Below are 27,900 nucleotides of genomic sequence, written 5' to 3'. Positions count from 1 at the left end.
GAAGGTTTGTTATATTCTTTCTACTTGATATTATGAAATAGTATAATAAACGAATTTGATCCCATCACAGCAAGTAGAGGTCAGCGTGAAGTAATCCTTATATAATACTAGAAGAGTTAGTGTGAGCCTTCAAAGACTATCGAATATTTTCAAGATAAAGTTCAGTTCAGTTTTTTGTTTAAGTTTGTTATAAAGTCTATTCATTTTTATTGATACGCATCAAGCAGTAGTACGTAAACAGGTGAATAAAAGTGAGTATTTGTAATCTTAAACATCGATAAAGGTCTAAATTTTATTTTATTTCGAATGACAAGTGAGTCCTAAAACGAAACTTGCCTTTCGGAATTATGTAACGTCTCACCATGCATATCTTGAAACAAAGTTTTGTCAGATAAATAACTCAGCAATTTGTAAGTGGCATCTGAAACATGAAATAGAACGGAAGACACAATGGAAATCGACACCTTGGCCACCATCAAACATTCCCTAAGAATCAATAAAAAATCAGTACAGTATGCTTACTGAACAGACGTCACAGAACAATATACATTTATAAAAGGAATAAGTGTTCGTTACTAAATTGGAGAATAGTTAAAGATAAAGAATTTCTTTCTTATTCATGTCCAGCGCACTCGCCTCAGATGATGCCTACTCAATTGAAGGCGAACTCATCTTGAAATATAGATGAAATTTTCAAAATTCTTACTGATTATTGAAGATTCGAATCGGTTAGATTTTTAGAAGACTCTTCCCCATTTTTTTCAATTTTTGTATGTTTTCAATATAAAATCTTAACTAGGCTTGCAACGACTATGATTTCCTATATTAGTTCTATAACAAAACAAAAAAATATGGCGACTTGAGTAAAATATTTTTATTTTGCCTAGTGCCATCAACATCACGCCTGTACCAAAGTTTTGGAGAATCATCTAACTAGGGGCCTGATGATGTTTTAACTTTTTTTTTAACAACAGATCCCATATTTACATCATAATCATATACTGTATATCTACTATTACAAAATGAATTTGATATCATTTTTTTCCGTGATATCAATCTCGTTACTGCTAGTTGCAAAGGCACAGGAGCAACCGAATGATCAAGTGTGCCCATTTGGAGCATATACGAAGGTGATTATCATATTAGATAAACGTAATTTTATAATAAGCATATTTATACTATATAGGCTACTATTACTGATACGGAGATCAGTTTCGGAGATCTTTTTTTTTCAAAATACCAATATATATTAGAAGCAGGTAACGTTGAGTTGATACCAGAGAGTCGAGAAGCCTTGTGCGCCATTTGTACTTATGTACTCGATATTGATTTTCAGCAACGCCTATTTTAGGCGCTCAGTGATTAATCCCTCCTTTCTTCTTAATCAAAATGTAAAATAGGTTTTGATCGCAATACATATAGGAAATAAAACGTTGCCATTACTACTCGATTAATCTAATGCATTGGTATAATATATTTGTGTTTTTGAATATTGTTTACAGGAAGCCCCATCTCAAGAAAATAACTTAAAGGCATGCAAAGAGTATCAATGTAACAGTTGTTGTACAGAAGAATTGACAGAACAACTGGTATTAGTTCCTCTGCAAATGGTCGGTATACTCAACTATAGCCAATGTGATGGAGGATTGTCCACAGCGTAAGAATCTTTTTTTATGGGTTGAAAAAAAATGATGCAAACTTTTTAAGGATCGAGGCTCGCTATCAAAATGTACTTAAACAAGAGAGCTGTGCTCAAATATATGGACACGTTAACCAGAGCGAAGCAGTATTTACCTTTGACGCCACCGGTACCCACAAAAAATTCCCGAGTTTTGCGTAGAAATAATTTACAGAATCAAACCGAACAGCCAGTGTTCCCGTGGATAAAATAATACAGCGAAATTTTAGACGAAATATCAGATTTCATGCGAAATTTAGAAATAAATAAAAGTAATAGCCTTCTGGGGAAAAATTTTATCTTTAACCACTGAAAATTTCAAAGCAATTGGTCCAGTATTCGAAGAGAAAAGCGATTTTTTAAAAATGATGAAGACAAATAACAATAACAACAAAATTTTGAAACGATCGTTATGTCCACTAAACGTGTCCAATCAACATATTATGAAACAAATTTCATTCTCACAGCAGTGGTTCTTAAAAAAACGCATTTCTCAAAAGTATATATATATATATCTTTTTTTCGCAAGATTCTGCTTCATAATTATCATTTTAGGCCAATTAATACTAATTGGAGAATTAAACAAAACTCAAAAAAATTTGCGAAACTATATATAAGCGCAAATAGTTTTCACACATTTCAAAATACCATATAATCTTGACGTCTTTAAAAAGTGTACGTTAAGGGTTTCAAACATCAAAAATTTGGTGGCATAGATAATAACATTTATCGTGTATTTTATGTAAAATTTCAACAATTTCGTTGCGTTTGCGCGCATTGTTCAAGTATATTGAGCCGTTTCTATGACAACATAAATCGCTATGTATTGTAAAATTTCATGAAAATTTGCTAACTGGGTCGAAGCTAGATCAGGCGCTTTCAACAGTACAAGGGTCTAGCCTGTGAACAACATCATAGGCGGCCACTAAAATGACAATAGCTATTTAAACAATAGGCATATGCAATGCACACGGTATTTGAACTTTATTCTTTGTATTCAGATGTTCAAATTATATGTCTTACATTCAATGCTACTATCAATGTTCGCCAAATTTATACCCATGGCTTCACAGAGTGACAAGACGTTTGGAAAATTTGCCTATATGCGCCAGTTTTTGTGGTGATTGGTACGAAGCATGTAAGGTACTGGTTTTATATCTACTATCGTTGGAATTTGTAGTAACTTTAGGCGGTAGTCCCTCGGAATGGGGATTAGTATTTCTATTGAATATTTGAAATATAGATAGCATTTCTATGTCACGTAAAACTACAACAGGAAGTTTCGTTATAAGTTAACCCCGTGCGTGACGAATGCAACCTAATATAGTTGACAAATTTCATAATATCCAATCCACAATGTGTCCAAGTATATGATGCGAAAATTCAAAAATATTGACAAATTGTGGATGGTGGTTTAAACAATCCAAAGGACCTGAAGTGATGTGGGAATATACCACTAGTATGTTATGCCACATAAAATACCAAATTTCACCACAGAACGAAAAGTGGGCATATAAGTATTTAAGTGCTTACATATAATCTATGCGGTTTAATTCAAATCTTTACGGACTTTTTCAAATAAAATATCATTCTCAGTCAAGTGTTTAGTTTGATTGATCAAGTTTTGGAGGTTCTGGAGGTTGGTTTACGTCTATTGACGTCTGCCTGGTATTTTATTTTTAACGAAAGAAAGAACTAATCATGACCGTTTTAATATTGATATTACTAAATCATTTCCTATACCTCGTTTATAAAGGATGATCGAACTTGCGTTGACGGGACAGACTGGTTGAGAGGCTTCCAGAAAGTCCAAGTCGGAGATGACCCAAAAGATATCACTTTGCAGTGTAAAACAGGACAGCCTTGCCGGAAATATTCCGAAGTAAGTTTTAACGCAAGTAAAGAAGGCCACTGAGGTACTATGCAAATATACTTAAAATGTTAATTTCTTATTTAGGTATACGAGAATGCGCAAAAATTTTGTACGGAGATGTGGCCAGGTGTAACAATGTATCAAACTGACGAAAGTAGCTGCGTTATTCCTGGAGACCAAGGCCACAATAAAAATGTTGTGAAAGCAGTAGAAGGAGAAGATGCCCCTTTCTCGACATGTGAATCCGGTACGTTTATGGACACTAGATAACTGAGATGTTAAATTTAGGTGTGGAATTAATTGTTAAAATTGGGGCAACCATACTGTTACACTATGGGCAATTTTAAAACACACACACACATATATATATATCGACAAAAAACAATATATAGTATCAATAAAATATTCATGAAATGACAGGTAGCCGAGCCGATGAAGTATAGTAATATTATAAATATATATCTAATTGGACAAATTATCTTCCATCCAACTACTTTCTGGCGGATTTTATTCGAACTCTTTTCAAATCATCGTATTTATCGGCTTCCCCGTATAGATAAATAAAACTAATCTAAATAAAATCTAAAAAACTAATCTAAAATCTAAATATAACTCTTAATTTTTCAGTTCATTATACTGATACTGGAATGATCGTCGGAATAGTGGTTGGAGTTATAGCAGGAGCCGCAATGCTGACTGCACTGGTTATTTTCATCATAAGAACTAAAGAAGCTAAAAAACATAAGGCCAAGGGTGGATCACGTAAGTTCGTGAATTGAAGATTCACGATGAAATAAAACTTTAATCTTCATTTAAACAGTTTACTTACAGTCTAATTTTCTATTTGTCGATATGGAATTAGCAACCAATCAATTGCTTCATTTGCATATGCATCGATGGTGAAAGAATCGTTATTGTACAGTAACCATTGCCCACAATCATTACTCAAGACAATTGAATTTGAAAATCAAATAGAAATAACCGGTGCAATGATATATAAGCGTATACCATTATGTGCAAATCGTAAAGCCGTCAAACTTCAACTGATAATCTGACTAAAAAAATTATTATTCTTCAATTCAGAACCGAAGCCAAAAGAAATGGAAGAACTGAATCCTGCAACACTTGAATAAAATTACGAATATACATATTGGATGTAAGAAAACATATGTGACAAACATGAAACATTGTTACTTTGAATAGCTGGTCGCCCATGGGCTCACAATGATGCTAAAAATTTGTCACATTTATGTTAGAATGTTTATTCTCTTTTGCAATCTTATTATTAACTTTTGCACTGAAAATCCCTTCTGATCATGTTTGAAAAACTTTTGAAAATACTCCAATAATAAAGAAAGAATTATTATTGCTGATTGCCAGCATGTACGGTAATATCTGTCTCAATTAAATTTGTTCGCCCTCTGATAAGAAAGCTCAATGGCGTTAGGTATGCGAATCCATGTGCTTTTTACATTATATTCATCAAAACCTATGTTTCCTTTTCACATACCTAATAAAAATAAAGACAAATTAGATTGAACAACGTTTAGTCATCAATGTATTGAACAAGATGACAGCGACTGTTGGGAAAAAAATGCTTGCTTTAATGCTGCAATCTTTTGATATAATTTTGAATAAATTATCTTCTATAATCAAAGGAGTACAGGATCTCGTTTTTAATTCAACATCAGTAGCCACATATCTTAGGAAATACAGAAGAGAAAATATACACATTTTAATGAATAAATATATATATGAGCTTCAGGAACGCGCTTGGTATCACACACCCAATAAACTCAATGTGGGTAATCAGGTTGGATTCCCTTGAGTATAATTATGTGCGAGAGGTAAGCTGAATTCCTTCCCGTCACACGATGGTTCACTTGTCTATAACGGTTTCCTGCGCCATCAAGTTCATGCATCTGAAACGTATTACCAGACTCGACATGAAATGGTAACCAATCGAGGGCGAAGGAAAAGTCGTGGTTACACACGGATTTGTCTCCACTGTGATAATTATGAAAACCCTATTTCACATATGAGGGCCTCATGCTTCGTAGCAGTAAAAACGCAAACGGGTAATTAAATACTGAGCGAGGAATATGTCATATCTCCTCAATAAGTAAAAGATGAAATTAACGCTAGATAACGGTGATTTATTTTCTCCGTGTCATATAGAGTACTATAGTATAGACCAGGATGGTAATCAGTAAGGGTGGTCCAAGGTGGTCGGCCTCGCGAGCCACACTATAATTTTTGTATTGTTTGCGGGCCACAATAGTGCTAAGAATAGGTAGTGCCATACAAAACAAACACTTTTATTGTTCAGACACATTGGTCATTATTTGCCATTCATCAAGCTAAAACATGCAAAAAACTCATTCAAACGTGCAAAAGTTTTACTATATCTACATTCGGTGTAAGACTTCAAAATCTTCACAACGGAGGAAGTGCCATACGAAGAAAATGCCCTTTTTGTTATCATATTAAGCAAACATTGTGATATTTTTCCTCCCGTATCTAGTCAAAAACATGTTTGAATTGGTCAGCTTTTATTTCAAACTCATGTTTGCAAAATAACTTACAAATAACAGCAGATTGATTGCTTACCGAATTTTACCAAATTTGAGATACAGGAGGGTAATTACTATATTTTCTGACATATAGGCAGCATTTTTTGTATACGGTTCAGGCTGGTTGCAAAAAAAACCACCCGGCAGGAATTATATTGTTCGGCCATTACATTAATATTTAGTTATCAGGCATAGTCGCCCTAGGCTAATCTTTGACCATGCCTTCGTCCACAATATTGACAAGACATGTTGTTGCGAACGTTCCTAGGTTTGAATCGTCTTTGAAACGGTTTCTTGATCTGTATCGAACTGGCAATCGAATTCTGCTTTTTCGAAAAATCAGTGTTGTTATTTTTTTCGATCTGCACAGATCAACCGCTGTCTGTAGATTAGGAAAAGGGCTTTTCGCCAACAGCTCTTCCCTGGCTGTTGCGTTTCTTGCGCCAGCAATGATTCGTGTAGTGGGCCGCTCATCGTAGCAGTTTTCGCAGAGTTCAGCGTCTCTTCCTAGCTTTTTCAATGCGATTAAAACGAATCGAAGCTTTCTCCATCACCTTGTTTGCGCTCTTCAAACAACACCCTGTCTAGTGCAACATTTATCTGACTGCGAATATTTTCTTGATATCTTCTAAAATAACGTCAACGGATTTTTCGGTCTCTTCGCTGACATTTAGAACGTGTTTTACGACGGACAGCATTTCTAGCGACAGACATCCGCGACAAACAGCGACTTGTTTCGTTTGTGGTTCTTGATTGTAGCCCGAAACTTGCATGTAATCGGACCACATAATCTTCCACGAGTCGAGGCCTGACGAAGAAATATCAGCAGTCAGCTCAGGTGGAGATTTGGCTGATATGCGCCCTTGCAACGTGGCAGTTTCAGTTCTCGGACTGCTCGCTTGAGAACCAAGTGAGGAAACCAAAGCCTCCATTTTCTTTTGCTGCATTTCCATTTGTATTTGCTGCATTTTCATTTGCTTTTGCTGCATTTCCAGAAACTGCTTCACCCAATCGCCGTCCGCGACTTCATGGACTGGTTTGTTTGATTCCTCTTTCAATTGTTTAATTTCCTGCAATTTTTCTTGCAACTACTGTTTAGCTTTATCCAGTATCTTCGATAATTCAGCTTTAGTTAACATAACAGTCGGTTACAGATATATCCGAAATGCGACAAGAGTAAATCGTTATTGTCCACTGGTCAATTCAATGACACGGCTTATAATGCCACTGCCGACAACGCCATGTTCTGTTCTAAGTTCGCAAGTTCAGAAAAGACTCAGTGAGTGATGCACACAAGATTTAATACCGCATAACATAAGACTTCAACCATAACGGAAGACAATACAAAGCAGTACCGCACGCCAGATAAACCTTCAAAAAGTGCCTGGGCGGATCGCGTGCGAGTCTGGCAGTTGATTCCTTTCTCGGGACTTCTCGTCACACGTAAACAATGGCCAGACGCGTATACAACAGATTCCTCATTACATTTTTAGTTTTCTATGAAGCAGATTTTGTTAGCACATATTCCCGACCAACGACTGACGTTCCCGACCGAAAATATAGAAACCAGGCAACAATTTAGACTAGCCAACCACTTTATTTAATTTTGCTAGTCGCCTCAGCTAGCCATAACACCAGTTAATTCAATGACATTAGTAATGTAACAATATGTCAGAAGATTTTTCTGGTTATTTTTATGACGAAACAACACCAACTTCAATTTTTTGTTTACCCTTGCGCAAATGCGACGCGGGCCACAAAAAATGAAGCGGCAGGCCACCCTGGTATAGACCATGCAGTCTGAGAGAGCATTTAATATACGTGGGTAATCACATTTTTACTTATTTCTATCTGACTGAAAACACCGGGCATTATTGTTTGTCGTTATCACATTCCTGACTTACGCGCATATAATGTTGGTTTTTCGGAACTTTGTAAATTGCGAAACTATGTCCTAATCAGAAGAGCAGCCTAAAATTGAAAATATTGAAATGACTAGTCAAGTATTTTTGGCACACTTTTACTCTAATAAATCTTTCTACCTTTTAAGTGAACAAATTTCTCTCGAAGACGTTTACAGTTGTAAATAAACAATATTGCAAATATTCTGATACGGTCGATACCTTTGTCGGACTTATTCATATTTTCGTATGTGTCATATTGAGGTGTAAACCCATATTCCACAGTTAGCATTATATAGCCTGCTCAAATTTTAAAATGCGCAAACGCATAACAGAAATAAAATGGACGGAAAACTCGGCGGTATTCTTTTCAAGATATTCTGGTCAAATATTTGTTTCATGTTGTCTTCACCCAGCTATCAGGAAACCAGTAGGCCTAAGTAGTTACTCGGAAGTATGCCATAATTTTTCATGTTTTGAAATCAAAAACGATACCGGTCGGATTATTTATTCAGTTATTTATTTCAGATGCATGAAATTGATCTTCCAGCTATTTGCCAACAACGAGAATGCAACCTATATATAACATAAATATATCGGTATATCCCATTTAATCATTAGTACCTAAAAACACTCACCACACTTTTATTGTAGGACAGTATACTCATGTTTATTTTTTGAGAGGGAGAAAAGTCGATAGGACGGCCAAATCATACGTCCAATGTCCAACACGTAACCGCTGGTCGGTTACGGCTTCCTCCACCACCAAGTCCATGCTTCCGAAAACAAATAATACAGTAAAACTAATCCCATACCCGACTTGGAATGGTAATCGGACGAGAGGCCGTGGTTCGCCATATGGATCAGCCGTATTATCGGCTTTCCTCTCCCCCGGGATAAATATGTAAATCCTATCCTATCATCGTTCATTAATATTAGTATTTACTTGCGGTCTATTCACAGCCTCTTGTCCGATCGCCACTTCACTTGGCAGTTATTCGCTTCAAATGCATGGAGCTAATGGCGGAGGCCAAAGTGGACAAGTAGGCTATATATTCACGTTAGTGATTACCGGAGGTTACAAGAACCATGTCGACTATAACGGGAACCACCCCACCACAGTGCCAGAAGTTTTACCATGGATATCTTTGTGTAGTCAATAATGGTTTAACCATCGATATATTAAACGATATCGTTGTGGAGTCATTGATAGTTCAACCCAACGACTAACATACCGGTTCGACCCTGCCCTCATAAATGGGAAGCCACCACAAAAAGGCGTGGTTTTTAGGGGATTCATTTTGGCATATTGCAATGCAAATATAAAGTGTACGGTACCGGTACAGCTGCAAATGTTTAAAGATATATTTTCTATCATATTAATATAAAATTAATAATAATATCGATCCACCCAACCCGTAGTAGTATATATTTACGATCCAACCCAACGACTAACATACCGATCCAACCTAGCGGTACCGTAATATTGTATGGTTTTTGTTTTCAAAGTTGCCAAGTTCGTTGGCCCACTTGGTGTCAGATAAAAACATTGGTAGTTGTATTCCTGTTTCAGTGTTTGCGCCACTGTGAATCAACAATATGGCAAGAGTTCAATCAGGACAAGTTTAGTTAGCAGAGCAGCTGCAATCGCCTAGAAGTCGGTCATTTTTGTTCATGATATACCGGTACCGGCCCCGATCTATTGGACATATTGGAGATTTCTACCGTAGCTGTTTTCAACTTTCAGTCTTCAGTAACAAATAACATAGAACTGGATAATGGTAAGTAGGCATATATTTTATATCTATTGTTGCAATGATTTTTTTGTGTTATCATTATGTTAATGTAGGCTATTTCTAATCCGAATTCATAAGTAGCCTACTGTATGTCCTGTCAAATTTGAAACTCCTGCAGTCTTAATAATGTAATGTCGCATAACTTAAATCTGTAAATCATAAAATAAACTATCTATCTACTCTGTAAATGATGATGAACTACAGCTGTAGGTACCGGTACCGGTACCGTATGGATTTACCATTTTGCGCCGGTAGTTGTACCTCTATATCGATAAGATTGATTCCACTTGAGATAATCTAAAATTAAACTTTAATTGAAACTGAAATTGCAAGCAGATAAGTATTTAATTTACCATGCAATTTTAACATGCAAATTTCGATTTTTTTTTTGCCATAATAAAACAATTCTTGTGTATTTGTTTTCACCCCTTTGCCTGTATGTATGCATGTTACTGTGATATCTCTTCAAATATTACATTATCCAACTTGTTATTAACAGGGTGAACGCAAGGGAGTAAATAAATATTATCCTCCTGATTTTGACTACAAAAAACATGGATCACTTGACAAATACCACAATTCTCATCCGCTCAGAGAAAGAGCAAAGAAATTGGGAGAGGTATACTACTATTTAGTTGTGACAATTTATATTTCTTCATTTCTTAATAAACCGTGACTGGCAACAAAAATGTAATCATTAAAAATTTGTTTTAATGGTAAATTAAGTTTTGAAGTTCCTATCGAGCATCAGAAAGCTGTATGTAATTTTTTAAATCAAGTAATCAAACTTTGAATCAAATTTTGCTCAGAAATAGTATTATGAGCACAAATGGATTTCCTTTTCATTTTATATAAGCGAAAAGCTAAAAAGACAACTTAATCATATGGCTAATCACAGTCTCTTATTCAGTCGTCAATTCATGTTGGGTATGAGAATATTTTATCCAATTATTTTCCAGTCATCCTTAGATTCTTGTCTATGTTATAATACAATGCTTAATATAATTTTTCTAGGGAATACTCATCATTAGATTTGAGATGCCTTATAACATTTGGTGTAATGGATGCAACAAACATATTGGGATGGGAGTTCGATACAATTCAGAAAAAATCAAGGTATTTTATTATCATATTCGCTTTTGTTATTTTTGCAGCTCTGAAACGATTTTTTGATACAACATACATATTAGAATATGTTGAACCTCAAACATATTATTAAAACCACTGAAAAGCCAGGATTACTGAAACAATATAGATTTTTGGTGCAAATGTTGTTGATACGAGTCTTCAAACAGTTCAAGATATCGCAATTCCCAAAATGTAACTCGATTTCTCAGAAAGAAAATTTGTCAAATTTTTTTTTCAATTCCTTTATCTATAGAGCAGGGGTGCACAACTCAAATGAGGATATGTGCCATTTTTTTTTAAATAATCTTGTCGGGTGCCACGCACAATTGTGGTATTGTAAATTAACTCCTGTAAAACAAACAAATTGCAATAACAATACATAATAACGAATATCTTTTTATTGAATCAATTTAACGTGCCAAATTTGGTACGCGTGCCTCGTGTTGTGCACCCCTGCTATAGAGTGTACACTGACAGTGATCGAATGATAGCTTCCAGCCAATAAACTTCTATGGCTGAAAGTTTTAGTGTATTTAATCAAACTTACTTTATTAAATTGTGTTTTTTAAGGTTGGAAATTACTATACTACACCTGTTTACAAATTCAAAATGAAATGCCATCTTTGTCCTCAATACTTTGAAATTCAAACAGACCCAGCAAATTGTGAATATGTTATCTTGAGTGGTGCAAGACGGAAAGAAGAACGATGGAATGCAAAAGATAATGAACAAATTGAAATGACAGGTAGGTAGCCTACTTGTATTACTTCATTCAGCAGGGTGCAAAAGTTTGCCTTCAGACTGCTTATAGGTTTTCGCCAGACTTTTTGCAGCCTTCAATAAATTGAAACTGTGTTCTCATCACTCAATAAAGAGAATAGGCTATTACTTTTATTTACTTTGTTGGTTATTTTCAGAGTTTATGGGAAGTGGTATTACACCCCAACTTTCATGTATATTGGGGCATTCCATTAACCTAGTCCACCATCTTTTGACAAACACTTTATTCGAACAAGGCCTCACTCGTAGCCATGCGAATCAATTTTGATTTAAAGCAGATTTCAGTTTAGGCCACAGGTCCATATATTTGGGCCTTGTTTTCTTACCTTCTGATAACAATTGTATCTTAGCTATGTATCCTTGTTTTAATAATTTTTTCTGTTATTTATTACAGATCATTTGGATAAAAAGAAACTAGCCACAGATGCTATGTTCAAACTTGAACACAATGTGAAGGATCAGAAAAAGTTAATCAATGCTATACCAACACTCGGAGAAATTCAAGATATACAAGAGGAAAAAAGGGATGATTATATACTCAATAAAGTATTGAGGAAAAAGTTTCGTGACAAGAAAAAGGTACATATTTTCTACTTTTCTACTTAAAATTAAAAAGTATTTTGTCGATTTCTCTTTGCACACTCTATTAGTTGTTAAATTAAAGATTCTACTTTTTTTAAACTCTCTGAGCCAATTCAGCATTTCAATTCTTAGGAGTAGTTTAATGGCATCAAGTTGACTAAGCCTTGTCATTGTCAACATACATTTAGTTTAGGAGAATGCTTGCACTAGGTTTCTTTGTTAAAATTTGGTTTTCTGGAGTCAGGAGTCAGAATTTCTTTCTGCCCGGAGTTGAGGTCATAGACGAAATCAATTGTTCTCAAACTTCCTAACTTTAGAATTTGTCAAGTCTCACCCCCCAAATATATCTAGCTAACAATAACTTACAATGTTTATTTTGTTTGTTTTATTCAAAATATACGTGGATGGAACGGAAATATCCAAAATAAAGCAGGCAAGATCAAATCTAACAAATATTCATGTTTTTCATTAGCTTCTCATCCCCTCAAAAAATTGTTCACGTCCCCCTTGTGGGGCGCGCCCCATCGTTTGAGAACCACTGGGCTAAATATTTGTCAGGTGTACCTTTTTCTGACTGTACACCCCTGGTTTTCTATTGTTTATCTTTGTATGAAAGATATATTTATTTTAGTCATTGGAAGCAACTGCAAAACAAGATCAAGCTCTTCTGGATAAATCATCTCTCGACATCAAACTTCTTCCTGAGAATGAGCAAGACAAAAATTTGGCAAAGCTTCTGAAATATGACACTGTGAAATGTATGTTTTTCATTATTTATAGTTTATCAAATTTTTTAGTATTTTTGTTTTATCATTCTTACACTAAGTAGAATTAATAATGTGATTGTTCATTTATTGTGTCAAGGCAGTGGCTGAAAAGTTAGTGTTTTATGTCCACCACCTCACCAAGGGGGAAATACTTGGTGTGGGCTATGCCCTATCTTTAATTACTGTTGTTAATAAACCATAACTCAAAGTATTCAAATTAACAACATACTATCATTCGAGATATGAAAGAAAATCACTTTTATTTTGTATTAGACCAGTAATGGGTCTTCGAGTTATTTCAAAAGAGTTATCATAAACAACAGAGAAATGGATAAACATGAGTCATTGAGCACTCGAACTACCATCTCATTTTAAGTTCAATTTGAAATCAAACTAGTATTTAATTATGTATTGAAAACATGCACCTTGGCATTAACATGGTTATTCTTCAAGTTCTTGTAACACGGCATTGACCAACATTGTACTTTTTTTCAAAAAATGAAGGTTGCAACTCAGGTCTCCTCGGCAGTTTAGTTTTTTGTTGAAATGACTTGAGTCTCTTCGAGTATTTCATAAATGGTACTCTGGTCGAGTCATTGACTTAGCGGAAATTTATTTACTGCGTCTTTTACATTTTTTAGCATTGGAGCAAAGCCAAGACGAGGCAAGAAAAATTATTTCAACAAAACCTGTATTAGAGTCCACATCATCTGTAATGGAGACAAAGAAAGTGACTTCCAAGTTACCAAAATCATTAGGATCAGCTCTCATGAAAACAATAGCAAAACCCAATCTGTGGGATATAAGCACAACTTCAAAGCCAGCGAAAAGAACAATTTCAAATTCGGATCCTTTGAAAACTCTTGGAATTAAAATAGCACGAAAGAGATCTTCTGAAATTCTACAAAAACCAGCTTCAGTTGGAAATGCTCAAAAAGCAAATTCAAACAATAATTCTTTTGAGGATAAGACATCTTTACCAAGTAGCAATACACAAAATAATAATGAAGATAATTTAAAAAACGATAATTTGTCAAAATCACTTGTAGCTTATGATTCTGAAAGTAGTTCTGATAGTGATGTTTCAAACAAAGACGGGGATTCATGAGAAATTATACTAAGTTGGTAAAATTGTAACAATTTATTTTTCAAATTATAAATACCAAATTTCAAATAACAAATTATTTTTTGTTGGAGTACTCAAAATTGAGCACAATTTCCTAATATTGCTTGTCTGTATACTAAGTGAATCTCTCCCAAGGTTTTTCAATGATATTTCTCAGGAAGAATCCTGTGGAGGATAATTATGTGTGAGAGGATTGCTTGACTTTTTGCCACCGTAAGGTGGTTCATGTAGCCACTGCAAGTCCATGCATCTGGAACAACTAGTGAACTATTCCCATACCCAACATGGGCTGGTAACTGGACGAAAATACCGTGGTTTGCCATATGATTGAACTGTTAGGTCAACTTATCTCTTTCCCGAAAATCTTATCCTACCTTCCTAAGTTGATAAGTATAGAGTGTATAGTATTCAGTTTCTGGTTTTTGCTAATTTTTTTTTTTTAAATTTCTCACTTGGCAGATACCATATAATAGTTTAGTATTCGGAGATTTTTTTTGCATTTGATTGTGATCTGATTATTTTATATATTATCATTTCGCTGCATACCCTAATATACCAGGTTTTTCCTCACATTCAAATTTCACATGAAGTTTGTTCTACTGCTATAAAATCGGGCCTCAACATAACTCTGATTACTGAAAAACCTTAGTAAATTGGGGGATTATCTTGCTTATAATGGTATATAGCGCAGCTATTGCTTAGCTTGTTATGGTCCAATCCCCAAGTAAATCCTATTGGTTCTTTATATATATATATATGGATACATATTTGTGTACGCAGCTCCTTTACGGTCAATTTAGGTGTGACTGTCTTTGTTTGCCAAGTAAACACTTTTTAGTTCATTCTTATTTTAATATTGAAGCCTGAAGCCAATCCCATCTTATAGTTTATACATTTGAAGACTGTTTGGTCTTCATTTCATTCAAGTATATTACATGTCAAAGGTTTCAATATCGTTATATGGCTGTTGATATCATGTTGCACTGTTTAACAAAAAGCCATGTTGAATTCATTTATTATTTTCAGTGTTCAATTTCAAAAAAATTTTAAATTGACTTTGAATGGATAGTCATATAGGTACTGCCAGCCTGTATTGGTATGTTAATAATTAGTATAGATTCTGATGTATTGACTCTGATTGTAAAATACTGTTAACTATTGTAACCTGCAGACTGCAATCCGTATACGGTAATTGGTGATCGCATGTTTCCATTTTTATTACACGAATATGCTCAGAGCAAGATCATGCGTACTCACTCAAGAGTGCATGAAACTCATATCTGATCAAGTTTATGGACAAATACTGAAATGCCAATGGCTACTGAAATTTATTGATATATGATGTTACATTACATACCAACAAATGCCAATTAAAACTTAGAACAGTTGAAGTCCCCTCATCCTCTAATTATTTGGGTATTAATGGATTAAAATGTTTTAAAAATTTTTATCTCAATAAGGTTATCTTAATCAACTTCTATATCATTTTACAGTTTATTTTTGATTTGGTTTAAATGCAGTAGACTTACAATGGGTTGTTGCTATAGTGCGGCTAGATCAGGAGGCAAGCCACCACCAAAACCTTCAAAATGGGAACCTCTTGAAAAAAGAACGTGTACTGACATTGTTCCTCTCACATTTTTCGTCATATTTTTTGTTGGAATGGTAAATATTTAAAACATTTTCATCAACTTTTTTTTCATATTTGTTTAGTTTGTGTTGCTTTTTTCTCTCTGATTTAGGACAATTTTGGAAATATTGGTATTTACGAAACAAATTTGTGCAAATTGCATAATTGGGAATATAGCGAAATTATACTCATTTGTAGATGATATTTATCCCAGAAAGAAAACTGAAAGATAGTGTCTCTTAGTTTTTCTCATAATTTTGTTCTTCTTAGTTTGAAAATGTAGTAGCCTATATACTTTGTCCATTATAATATATTTTTAAATAGTTTTTAACTCAGAATGTTGGGTGCATTTATAGCTGTCGGCAAACAGACACTGTTAGACAGAGAGCTATAGTGTTTTTTAAATTGCTAGAATCTCGCTATAGTACACCTAATTTAAACTTATTTAACTGTGTATTTTGGTGAACATGAGGTTTGGACGAGGATATTTAGTTTATTTTTATTTTCTACAGATCTTAATTGCTGCGTTTTCCATTGCAAGTGGAGCAGCCTCACGTCTTATTAACGGTTATGACAGTTACGGAAATATATGTAACCAAGTTAATAAAAAAATTGTCAATTCTGATAAATCTGGTCTGGACCTACGAGGAAAAAAGTAAGAAGATTACTTTGATACACTTTTTAATATTTTTTAATTCAAAACATTCATCAATCTGTCATACAAAAGTACCAGTAGAAAAATTAAGCATTTCTAGATTAATATTTGATTACTGCAATTAAACTAAAACTCCTAGGAAAATGAAATGGTCATTGAATTATTTGATTCATACCTAAATTACGATATACTAATAAAAACTAACAAATAACATGCAAAACAGTGAAAACCAGGTAACGTTTACAAGACAAACCATGCCTAAAAATTTGTCCCAGTGACAGAAGCGTCTAAGCAGCTGCTAAAACGTCTATTGTTACGTCACTTTTTCTGTCTTATTGATTGGCCGATGCTCACAGATACATCCATATAATCTCGATTTTTTTTAGATATGTCTTCTTCATGGACGTAATGGATCCTCCGACATCATTAGAGATTTGTGTTGAAAAATGTCCGGACAGAGAATTGGAGACAATGCAGGTTGGGACCTACTTGACAATCCAAATAATTTGTTTCCATCTCTTATATAATATATAACAAAATTATTGACATTCGTATATTTTCTCATTTGCATAAGATTGCTATAGTATGTAAAGAAAGGCTAGTTGATTTAGGATTTACATATTTATTATCCCGGGAAGTCGTAAGCCGTCAAGCCTTAATCATATGGCTAACCAGGGCCACTCGTCCGGTCACCAGTCAATGTCGGTTATGGGATTACGGTAGTTTGCCAGTTATTGTTTTAAATGTGTGGACTTGATGGTGGAGGAAGCCGTAACCGACCAGCAGTGAACTACCTTACGGCGGCGAGGAGCTCACAATTATCCTCAAAAGGATTCGAACCTGCGAACTCCTGCAGGGTTATTATTAATAATAGTTTATTAACAGTTGAAGATGGAGGCTATTATTATATTTACTAATATTCCCTAAAGTAGTTAAATTCCTTCTTTTCCTCTTTTGAAGATCTTTAGCTAACGTTACACACAGCTTGAATGATGACTTTTTTGCACACTTTGAATAGTATATTATGTAGTATAGTATTTATTATAATAATACTAAATAACTGAACAATATCAGTGAAACTACAGTACCGCCATTGAGGCTATTTGTGCATTGCTCTCTTGCTAATTACTTTAGAATAATTTTTTGAAAATTGCATTTTCATTTTGTTTTCAAGGATGTCAAGAAATTCTTTGATGATACAGGGAGTCAGCTATGTGACTATCAAGTTGATCCAGATCAGTATCATTCACAAGCTTCGTCTAAGTATGGTCCATGTCCTGTTCTACCAGTTCGTCCTAGGTAAAATTTCCTCTTCTAAAAGTTTCTTTGTGTGACTGCAGAAAAATTTGTAGTGAGAACAGCCCAGGGAGTGTAGAATTTATTTAAAGAATAAAATAATAGCCTTCTGGGAAATACTTGCGCCCAATAAATTGAACCATTCCATTTTGGACAAGTTATATACCGTAGGTCGTTCAGAAAGTTTTAAACTTAAGGAGGGAATTTATCAATACCATATATTGTTTTAGCCCTCACAGATGTATTAAATGAAGTAAAAATACTTGGACAATTAATGATTAAAAAACTACTAATCTGGTTAAGATATATTAAGAACTAACAAAATTAAAATTATAAAGGGACTTTATGGTCTGTATTATGTTTGCTCATATTTTTAAACTGCTTCTTGTAAACATATATTCACTCCTCTACTCCCTATCTTTTTAGAACAGGGGTAAATTTATCCCTTTTTTATTAACCAAATTTAACAATTTCGCATTCTCTTACACATTTGGGTGTGTGCACCCCCGAATAACCGACCTCAAATGGAATCATGTTTTCCCACACATTAGCTGATATTTACATATTTCTATTCATTTTTTACCCAGTTAAATTTGTTTCATTGAGTGTTCAGTAAATATTCACAAAATTCCTACCTTTTGTGTAATTAAAATAAATATCATTATATTTTAGCTCATCTGTATTATTTCGATGTGTACCTGACGATCTACCAGACTTTTTGTCCGATCTTGTCAAAATTGTATATAACGTTGATTTCATCAGCCTTGTATTGAGAGATATTTACATGAGTCGATATGCCATTATAGGACTTTGCTTTTTGGCTGTATGTAAGTATGCATTCTCTGTGATATCAAATTTGTATCCAAGATGCTTACATGGATATTCTATATCTATTCTATCTATTTTGACACTAATACACTTCATTTAAAAACTACAATTGTTTTTGTTAATCGGTATCAACCAAAACGGAACGTTGAACGCCATGAACGCCTTTTTAATTACTTGTGGAACTCACTCCTGTGTGTGTTCTCAATCGCAGGTTTCAATCATATCGGGGTTAGTTATGTGCGAGAGGATTGCTTGACTTCCTCTACCTTCAAGTCCGTGCATCTAAACCAAAAACTGGTTTCCACACCGCATAAACTGGTAACAGAACGACAGCATGTTGATAATAAATGAAGCACAACGGGTGTTAGCAAAACGTTTCAACATCAAATGATGTGACAGCATGTTCGTTATATGGCTAATCTGTTTAAGCAGCTTTCCTCTCCCACTGCTCTCAGATTTGTATCTTCAATGTAAACTTTGAATGTAAATTTTATTTCCACGAGTGTGCAGTCTTTAACTTATTGTTTGTTCTTTTCCAGTGGTTGCATTCATCATGGTGATATTGATAAGATATGTTGCAAGTATCGTTGTTTATATCATTCTGGTACTTGTCTGCGTTGCATCAATAGGTATGATTTTATTAAATACTATACGCACTTATGCGTAAAAAGTTCAACTTAATAAAGTTCAACTTATTTTATCTGAGTTTCAATTTCAGATTTCTAATCAAAGTGAAAATTCGGAATTCCGAGTTCTTAGTCGAATTTTTAATCAATCTTGACTCTTGAGTCAGAACCCAGACTTTGACTCAAAATTTTTCTCAAGTCCGAATCGATTGTAAATTTTTTCTACTCCAAAGCTCCTAATTAATAATAACTATTCATTTCATATTTTTTTCAGGCGGCACTGTTTTATTGTGGTGGACATATGCTTCTCCCCAAGGCATTGAAGAATTAAATATTAAACTCAATGAAGCCAACAACTCGCAAGCTTTTCTGTGGTATGCTATTGCCGCAACTGTCCTTACAGTAAGTCCTTGATACTTGGAATCCAACATGGAATTTAAGTTCAAATGAGTTTAGGTATAATCAAGGGTTTAAACCGCAAATGTTTGAAAAATTACGAATTTATTTTGCATTGAATTCATATGATTTGTGATCTCTGGGACATTTATTGGACGCAAAGTGCACCTATGAATCGTTGTTATTTTGTTCTTGTTGATCATCATGTTAGTATTTCTTTTCTTGTAAAAAAATTGCTTTTCTCATTAACTACTTGTAACAATTTTCAGTGGTTAAAGATTGGATTTTTCAGTAGAAGGCTATTACTTATACAGAGTGCCCAAAAAGTTTTGCCCGATTTTATGATAATATTACATTTGTTATTACCATAAAATCGGGCGAAACTTTTTGGACACCCTGTATATATTTCAAAAATTTCTGTCGCATCTGTGGACCTCGTTTTCTGTGTGCGATGATGTCATCAAAATTAAAAATTGCACTCTTTGTGGCGGTTCCACATTTGAAAGTTCAAATATGCTGTGATACAGTAACGGTAGGCTATTGTGACAGATTGCATACCTATACCACTGCATTCCCATATATTTGAGCGTTGCTCCCTTGTTTTTTATACAACGCTCTGTACAATAAGCCAGGGTATATAAAAGCTACTGAATCCTCTTTTGAATGAACACTCACTATATTATTTTGATTTACATGCTTTCCAGTATTCTTTGTTTTCAAACTTTTCTAAAAAATTCTTTTCTTTTTTCAATATTTTCAGGTTTTTTTACTTCTTTTAATCCTTGTGATGAGAAAACGGGTTGCAATAACAGTTGATTTGTTCTACGAGGCTGGAAAGTGCATGACACGACTTCCATGTCTTTTAATGCAACCATTTTGGACGTTCATCATTCTTTTGTTGTTTTGGATGTGTTGGGTTGTCATTTTTGCATTCCTGGCTACATCAGGTTGGATTTTTTGTTGAAATTTTTTTCTCTGTAAAAGAAATGCAGAGGTTTGGAGAGGCTGAAGTTCGAGCTCGTATAAATAATTTCATATTTGAGGTATCTGGTCAATGAAAGCATCTTTTCATATGGTCTGATCATTCTAAAAAATTTCAGTAGTTAAAAATAAAAAGTGGTGCTCCCGAAGTATTCGTACCAAGATGGTGCACAACCTGAACATAGTATGTGTACCAGGTTAGGGTTGTTCAGGTTGTGCGTCATCTCGGTATGAATATTTCCGGAGCGCCCAAAAAGTTATTTTCAAAATTTCATTGTTTTACCCTACATTTTGTAGATTTTAAGAAAATGTGCCAGCTTCTAATTTTTTGGCTACATATTCTTGCCAACGAAAGACCTACAGTGGTGGTTTAACCTTTGCGTCTTTATATCTGAGTATTACTATCACTTAACGACCTGCATTTTAATTCCCCATATTCTAACATGGTACTATTTTCAAAAAATTTTGCTCCAGACGATTTCTAGTTTTTTGAGAATGAGTTAGTGAAAATGGGGATTGAACTCAAGATTAATTCACTCAATACTATTATCCTAATTCAGATTTGACATCTGAAGCAAGGCCTATGCTTCAAAATGCGTCAAAATAACTACAGATTTTATTATGCACTTACAGGGGAACCATATCTTGAAGACCCACACACTGGTTGGGTGAAATACAATGAAACATCCTTAATTAGATATAGTTGGTGGTATCATTTGGTTGGTTTGATTTGGATCAGTGAATTTATACTTGCTTGTCAGCAGATGACAATCGCCGGGTCAATTGCAACGTACTATTTTACGAGGTAGGAAATGAGTTTTCTTTTCTTTATGCAACGTATCACTGCTAAAAAAGGACAATATTCCCTGTTGCTTGATTTTGACGTCGTTTTTTATTTTAATTTTCGTTTAATTTTTTTAAAAATGTCGGTGCATAAACTGTTAAAGAAATCTTTTTTTCTTATTCTAAATCATTATGCTACACCTGGTAGTTTGGTTTAACTGGTTATAATGGAAGAATGTTAGATAATAGGAAAATTAAAGATAGCTTATTTTGAGATATTTGAACAATATATTTGTTCCTATATAATAAACAGCTACATTATCATTATGCTGTGCACTGATCTATAACTTCCATGATACTGGGTTTATTTAAATCAGAAATGTATTATGTTCGATCTACTATGAAATAGGATTAATTTGGATTGGTAGGCATATATCATATTGGCCAAGCATGACTGAAAGATTTTTACTTTATAGTCAAAAAATAAGGTGAATCTATTTTACCATCAATGAATTTTGTTTTTCAGAAACAAGTCACAACTTGGTGATCCAATTTTATCGTCCATTGGAAGATTGATATCCAATCATCTTGGATCTTGTGCTCTCGGATCATTCATAATAACGTTGGTGAAAATTCCAAGATGCATTCTGATGTACATTCACTCGCAATTGAGTGGCTCTGTGAGTTTTAATTCATGTTCTTTATAATAATTTTTGAAAATGATAAAAATGAAATTATTCATTTGATGGATGCCTAGTTAAGAAACATGATATTATTAAATAGACATATCTTGATCTTTTCAAAAAAGTTTTCTCAAAGCGAGGTGATACACATTCACTCAAAAGTAAGGGGGGTCTTCTATCAGCAAAGATGTGGATTACCACTGGAATTTCAATCATATGTACGTTTTTGAGAGAGTTTTCTCAAAGCAAGGTCACATTTACTCACTCAAATTAAGGAAACTCATCTCCGAGAAAAGTTTTGGGCCACTACTGAAATTTAAGAGCTATTTTATACAATACTTTTAAAATACTGTTATTTAAACACTTTGGTGTTTGAAGTTTTTTCTCTGCAATTAATTTCGATTTTGAATATATTAAATAAATCCTAATTCAGAAATGAAATCGTGATATTTGCCAAATTTTCGTGATGAAAAGTATGTTTTTTTAACAGTAAAATTTTTAAAAAATTATTATTATTGTTTTAGTTCTTGAAGTAGAATTTTTTTGATGTCTTCAAATGTCAATTTCACTTGTAGAATTGTTTCACCACTTCTGCATAAATGTTTAATAACTTCGGTTAAATTATTGGATATATGATTCACAAATGGAATATTGATTAATATTAATATCATTGATTAACTTATGTTTTATTGCAGGAGAACATGTGTGCTAAAGTTTTGTTGAAGATGTGCATCTGCTGCCTCTATGTATTTGAAAGATGTCTGAAATATTTAAATTATGTGAGTATGTTATCATGATATATGAAAATTAGGTCTTATTTCGCAGGAAAACCATGTAGGAAGAGTGTAGTTATGTATTATAGTAGGTCAAGGGCCTTCGATTGACTACACACCTAACTAATGTCAGCCGACCTGCTTCGAGTTAAATATAAAAATTTCATTTTAAAAAATGCTGGACATACTACTGCATACTTTATTATATTCTGCTTCACAAAGAGCTGTACACATTGTTTCATGCCTTGTATCTTCTTTCAAGTTGTTCATGCATGAGATCATGTGACACAGCCTAAACTTATCTTCATTAATAAGAATAACTTCCTATCTATTGTGAGGTATCAGTGACTGCATTTATAGGACATTTTTAGGAGCAAAAGATGTGCTGAACGTACCCCAAGCTTATTACGTTTACAGCTCTCACGTAGTTCTTCAAAGCAAAATGTAACTCATCTGCGATCAAAAATATAATTAAATATTATTAGTAGAAACTTTCATGATAATCATCACTTTGCGACAACATGTTCGTTTAGAATGCCTACACTTTGGTTGCAGTCAATGGAACACACTTCTGTAAATCAGCATGTGATGCCGTGGCTACATTGATGTCAAATGCACTTCGTGTTATCGCAATCAATTCTGTTGGAACTTTCATCTTATTTCTTGGTAAATGTGTTCTCATGATAATTGCATGCAAAATTCTGCCAAGTCGAGATTTTCGTTGGCAATTTTGTTGTTTGGTGTCTTTTTTGGATAGCAATAATGATATTCTATTCAATGTTTTTTTTTAGAAATTCGTTACAATATTTATATTTTATTCTTTTTCATCATTATGTTATATTATTAAAGTTGATTTATCCACAAAGTATATAGTCTTTATAATTGCCTTATATTTTTGAGTGTTTCATATTTTTGCCCTATTACTACTATCAGATTTGAATTTTTTTATTGCGCACCGAAATCTCTTATGAAAAGGAATAAAAATTTATGGACTTTTTCATGGATCATATTGAATATTGTATTTAATTTATTGTATTGTACAAATTGTAAATTTAATTGATTGTTATATTGTGTGTTTCATTCTAGGAAAACTATTGGTCGTGGCTATTACAGCGGGTATCGGTGGCGTCGTTGTGATGCGGTTTCATCCCAATCTGACTTACATTGCTGCACCTGTCGGCATTGTTGCCATATTTGCGTATCTCATTGCACATTGTTTCCTTTCTATCTATGAGATGGCAATTGATACGCTGTTGTTATGTTTCTGTGAAGATTGCAGAGTCAATGATGGGACGCCTGGACGAGAATATTTTATGTCTAAATCACTGATGGTATGTCATTTAGATTTGGGGTTCTGCAGTACCAAATACTTTTTTTTCTTACTTTTGCATCAATGAATTCAAGATCATATAATACAAGATTGCCAAGCCAAGAGTAGGAATGTTTTTTCTAGTCTGTTTGTTAGCTCTTCCTGCAGGAATAATTATACGCAGGGGATTACAAACTCACTCAGAAGTAAAAGAGACTCATCTCCGAACAAAGTTGCGGACACTCACTCACAAGTAAAAGAAACCCATCTCTGAACAAAGTTACGAACACTCACTCACAAGTAAAAGAGACTCATCTCTGAACAAAGTTACGAACACTCACTCACAAGTAAAGAAAACTCATCCCTTAGCAAAGTTATGGACACTCACTCACAACTAAAGATAACTCATCTCTGGGCAAAGTTACGAGCACTCATACAGAAGTAAAGATTATTGAACTCCTTGTAATCGTAGGGTGGTTCACATAACCACTGGTCAGTTACAGCTTCCTCCACCATCAAGTCCATGCATCTGAAATAAATATCTGGATAACTAATTACATACTCGGCATGGACTGGTAACTGGACAAGAGGATGTAGTACGCTATATGAATAAGCTTGTTTTTGAAATGTCTTTCAAAACACAAAAAGCTTATTTGTGTGCAATGTGCATTATATTTAGTATTGGTCATATAAATAACAATACTTGACCATGACCATAGATGTAAGCTTTGCATAAAATAATATTTAATTCTACGTATTTCTTTTCAAGGCATATGTCAAGAAGAGTACAAGGCATCTTGATGAAGTCGATGGGAAGAAACCTAAAGAAGGACCAGAAGGAGTACCACTCAATGAAAGTGCCCTATGAATATCATTATAACAAGAATACAAGTACAATGAAGCATTCTATCGCCTATTGTGATGATTCCTACTATACAGTCATAATGGGCATATCACTTCAAATTTTAAACCTCAAATTCATATTAACTACCATTATGCTCATTCTATGTTTGGGGGATGCTGCGCTACGTTTTATGTTACCTATTTTTGTGGTGAAATAGTTTTCACTTTTGAACCAGACATTTGAAGTATTGTTTGATGAAATGGAAATAAATTTTAAATTATGGCTTCTATTTTTTCAATTACCATTCATGGTCCAATTTTGGATGGTCAAAAAACTTAGTCCGCTGATTTTTATTTTCTGAATGTAACTCAATCCAAAATCAAAACCATAAAGATCAATGTTCAACCAAAACTTAAAGTTGTTAATAAATTCCTAATATTTCTGTAATCACTAGTTGCCTTGAACAGAATTCCATGTTTTTTTTTCCCTATTTTGTATATTTTCCATTAGCATGTTATACCTTTTGATTCCATTTCTATTTCATGTATGTGAACTTTTTTATAACATATTTCTTTTATCATGTTTGATCTGTGGTGCTTTTAATGATATATAATCTATTTGTTATATTGTATTATTATCTATTATTAATGGCCATTTTAATATTGCACTTTTTTCTTTTGCACAATCGAACAAACTAGCCGCAAAAATGTGAATAATTACAGTTCACTCATTTGCATCTGATTTTAAATATACAGGGGGGTTGCTAGAAAAACAGAAAATTTGTCAAACAGCTTTTTTTTTACCAAGAATCACTTTTACGAAGTTTTTTAAAGGCATTTGTTATATTAGACTCATAGATGCTCGAAATGCCCTTCGTGCACTTCACAGCACAGAGCAGTGTCTTAACCTAGAAGCCCAAGCCCGTGCAGTGTTTTGAATGGTTAACTTATTTTTTGCTTTTCTAGCGACGACCCTGTATATTTGGAATTAGGAAATATGCATTTTATATGGTGCGGATCAGAAAAGTATGTTTTATTTGGAATAGCCAACAAGTAGCAATAAATTTCAGTGTGAATTATTTAGCGTTAATGTGACTCGTTTATTCCTATACTACTAAGATAAGGTATGTTTTTGTACCAATAGTCACCCCTGTGCCTTCGTTTAAAAGTTTAGTGTCTCTTCATTAAACATTAATACATATACTACCAATATTATTAACCATCTTGGTATAGTCATCTAATTTTATATCATCAAAAATAAGCTACTTGTGTGCGTTTTTCAGAACATATACCATCCTCCACTATTACTCTCAATATTCTGGTGTGCAGTCGGTTTTGTTTCCATATTTTGGAATTTTAGGCAGCTGATGCCTCATTATGGTGCTTTTTTGGGTAGTTGGAGCAGTGCCTTTATTTGAGAATATTTGTCAGTTGTCTTCAAATGTTTTTGATCATTATGCAATGTTGCAATTTTAGCAGCTTATGTGACAATGTGCGGTTGTAATTGGTTCCTAAATTATTTTCCATGAACCCTTCGTTGAATCCCCTTTGTTGTTTCATTCACACCTTCTATTTTTAACCTTCAGGAAGAATAATTGGTGCTTTAGTCTTGCATCATCATTTTTGGTTTTACTTATTTTCTGGATACAATTACGCACTAAAGCGCACTAAAGAATTTAAAGTTTAATTATGATCATGTTTTATTCACTGCATAGTCAAATAATAGTATGTTGAATATCACATCCAGAAATATAGTAAACAGTGTGCAGATGTCAGACTAGTGTGTCGTTCGAGAAATGGATCTTATTTAAACCTATTATCAGTTTAACCCTCCAGCCATTTTATTCTTTTTACTCGGTGTATGGGAAACCTTGAATGTCTCCCTATGTTTTAGCAGAACGTTAACGGTAACTGCAGTGCTATGAGAATGATGAACATTGTTTTGTCTTTGTAATTTTGCCTGATACACAGCTTGTAATGGTTGGTTTTTAATTATGATCATGTTTTATTCACTGCATAGTCAAATAATAGTATGTTGAATATCACATCCAGAAATATAGTAAACAGTGTGCAGATGTCAGACTAGTGTGTCGTTCGAGAAATGGATCTTATTTAAACCTATTATCAGTTTAACCCTCCAGCCATTTTATTCTTTTTACTCGGTGTATGGGAAACCTTGAATGTCTCCCTATGTTTTAGCAGAACGTTAACGGTAACTGCAGTGCTATGAGAATGATGAACATTGTTTTGTCTTTGTAATTTTGCCTGATACACAGCTTGTAATGGTTGGTTTTCCATGACATTTTCATATTTGCATTTTTGTGTAGTAAAAAATTCGGTACGATTTAACATTTTCCCCTTTTATTGATTATATGTAGCATATTTCATTAAATTTTCTGGTTATTATAGTGTTGTTCTGAAAATAGCAAGGTTGGGTTTAATATTGATATTGTCTATGTATGTTGTACAGAGAAGCATAGCTAGCTGGCGTTTGGCGGCATTTTCCTCATATCATAGTCTCATTTCCCTATTCATAATCTAAATTTTGAACTCGACTGATTGGGCACATGAGATCTGTGATAATTGAGAGCTCATTTGGAATTTTTTTACAGCAAACAAAAAATGCTTCTTCACAAAGACCACTGCTTAGACAAAATTTTGGGTTTCTCTTGATTCTAAATGCTTCTAACCCTGGGACGAGAATCTTAATCTTTTTTTTAGCCTGGATCCTTTGAAATATATCCAGATTGGATGAGGCCCTGGCACATAATATTTTTCAAGTATACAATTGTGGAATATTGGAAATTTTCTCTGCATTAATGAGGTTCAGGTGGAATGCTCATGACTGCCAGTAATAGTGAATGGCAACCGTTTACACTTATAAAGCCGCATT

General features: G+C 33.9%; 3 protein-coding genes across 3 annotated transcripts; all 3 read left to right on the top strand.

Moving 5' to 3' along the window:
- Window positions 1-978: 978 nt before the first annotated feature.
- On the top strand, window positions 979-5,230 carry LOC120348305 (riboflavin-binding protein-like). The gene is made up of 7 exons (XM_039418426.2): window positions 979-1,130; window positions 1,503-1,657; window positions 2,680-2,821; window positions 3,435-3,560; window positions 3,636-3,798; window positions 4,179-4,313; window positions 4,635-5,230. The coding sequence occupies exons 1-7, from the start codon at window positions 1,023-1,025 to the stop codon at window positions 4,682-4,684; spliced, it is 879 nt and encodes a 292-aa protein (XP_039274360.2). The 5' UTR covers window positions 979-1,022; the 3' UTR covers window positions 4,685-5,230.
- Window positions 5,231-9,496: 4,266 nt separating this feature from the next.
- LOC120340704 (putative splicing factor YJU2B) lies at window positions 9,497-15,697 on the top strand. Its single transcript, XM_039409046.2, has 7 exons — window positions 9,497-9,806; window positions 10,321-10,440; window positions 10,836-10,937; window positions 11,520-11,694; window positions 12,124-12,308; window positions 12,943-13,069; window positions 13,720-15,697. The coding sequence occupies exons 1-7, from the start codon at window positions 9,804-9,806 to the stop codon at window positions 14,184-14,186; spliced, it is 1,179 nt and encodes a 392-aa protein (XP_039264980.2). The 5' UTR covers window positions 9,497-9,803; the 3' UTR covers window positions 14,187-15,697.
- On the top strand, window positions 15,681-27,330 carry LOC120340693 (choline transporter-like protein 1). Its single transcript, XM_039409034.2, has 14 exons — window positions 15,681-15,869; window positions 16,347-16,489; window positions 16,876-16,966; window positions 17,664-17,788; window positions 18,458-18,612; window positions 19,153-19,242; window positions 19,514-19,641; window positions 20,396-20,582; window positions 21,250-21,421; window positions 21,926-22,079; window positions 22,778-22,861; window positions 23,389-23,521; window positions 23,942-24,186; window positions 24,934-27,330. Exons 1-14 carry the CDS (start codon window positions 15,735-15,737, stop codon window positions 25,030-25,032), a joined length of 1,941 nt encoding a protein of 646 aa, XP_039264968.2. The 5' UTR covers window positions 15,681-15,734; the 3' UTR covers window positions 25,033-27,330.
- The last annotated feature ends 570 nt before the right edge of the window (window positions 27,331-27,900 follow it).

The sequence above is a fragment of the Styela clava genome, chromosome 1 (assembly GCF_964204865.1).
Source record: "Styela clava chromosome 1, kaStyClav1.hap1.2, whole genome shotgun sequence".
In the NCBI taxonomy this organism is placed as follows: Eukaryota; Metazoa; Chordata; class Ascidiacea; order Stolidobranchia; family Styelidae; genus Styela; species Styela clava.
The sequence above is the reverse complement of the archived record's forward strand: the minus strand, read 5'-3'. Positions and strand labels throughout refer to the sequence as shown.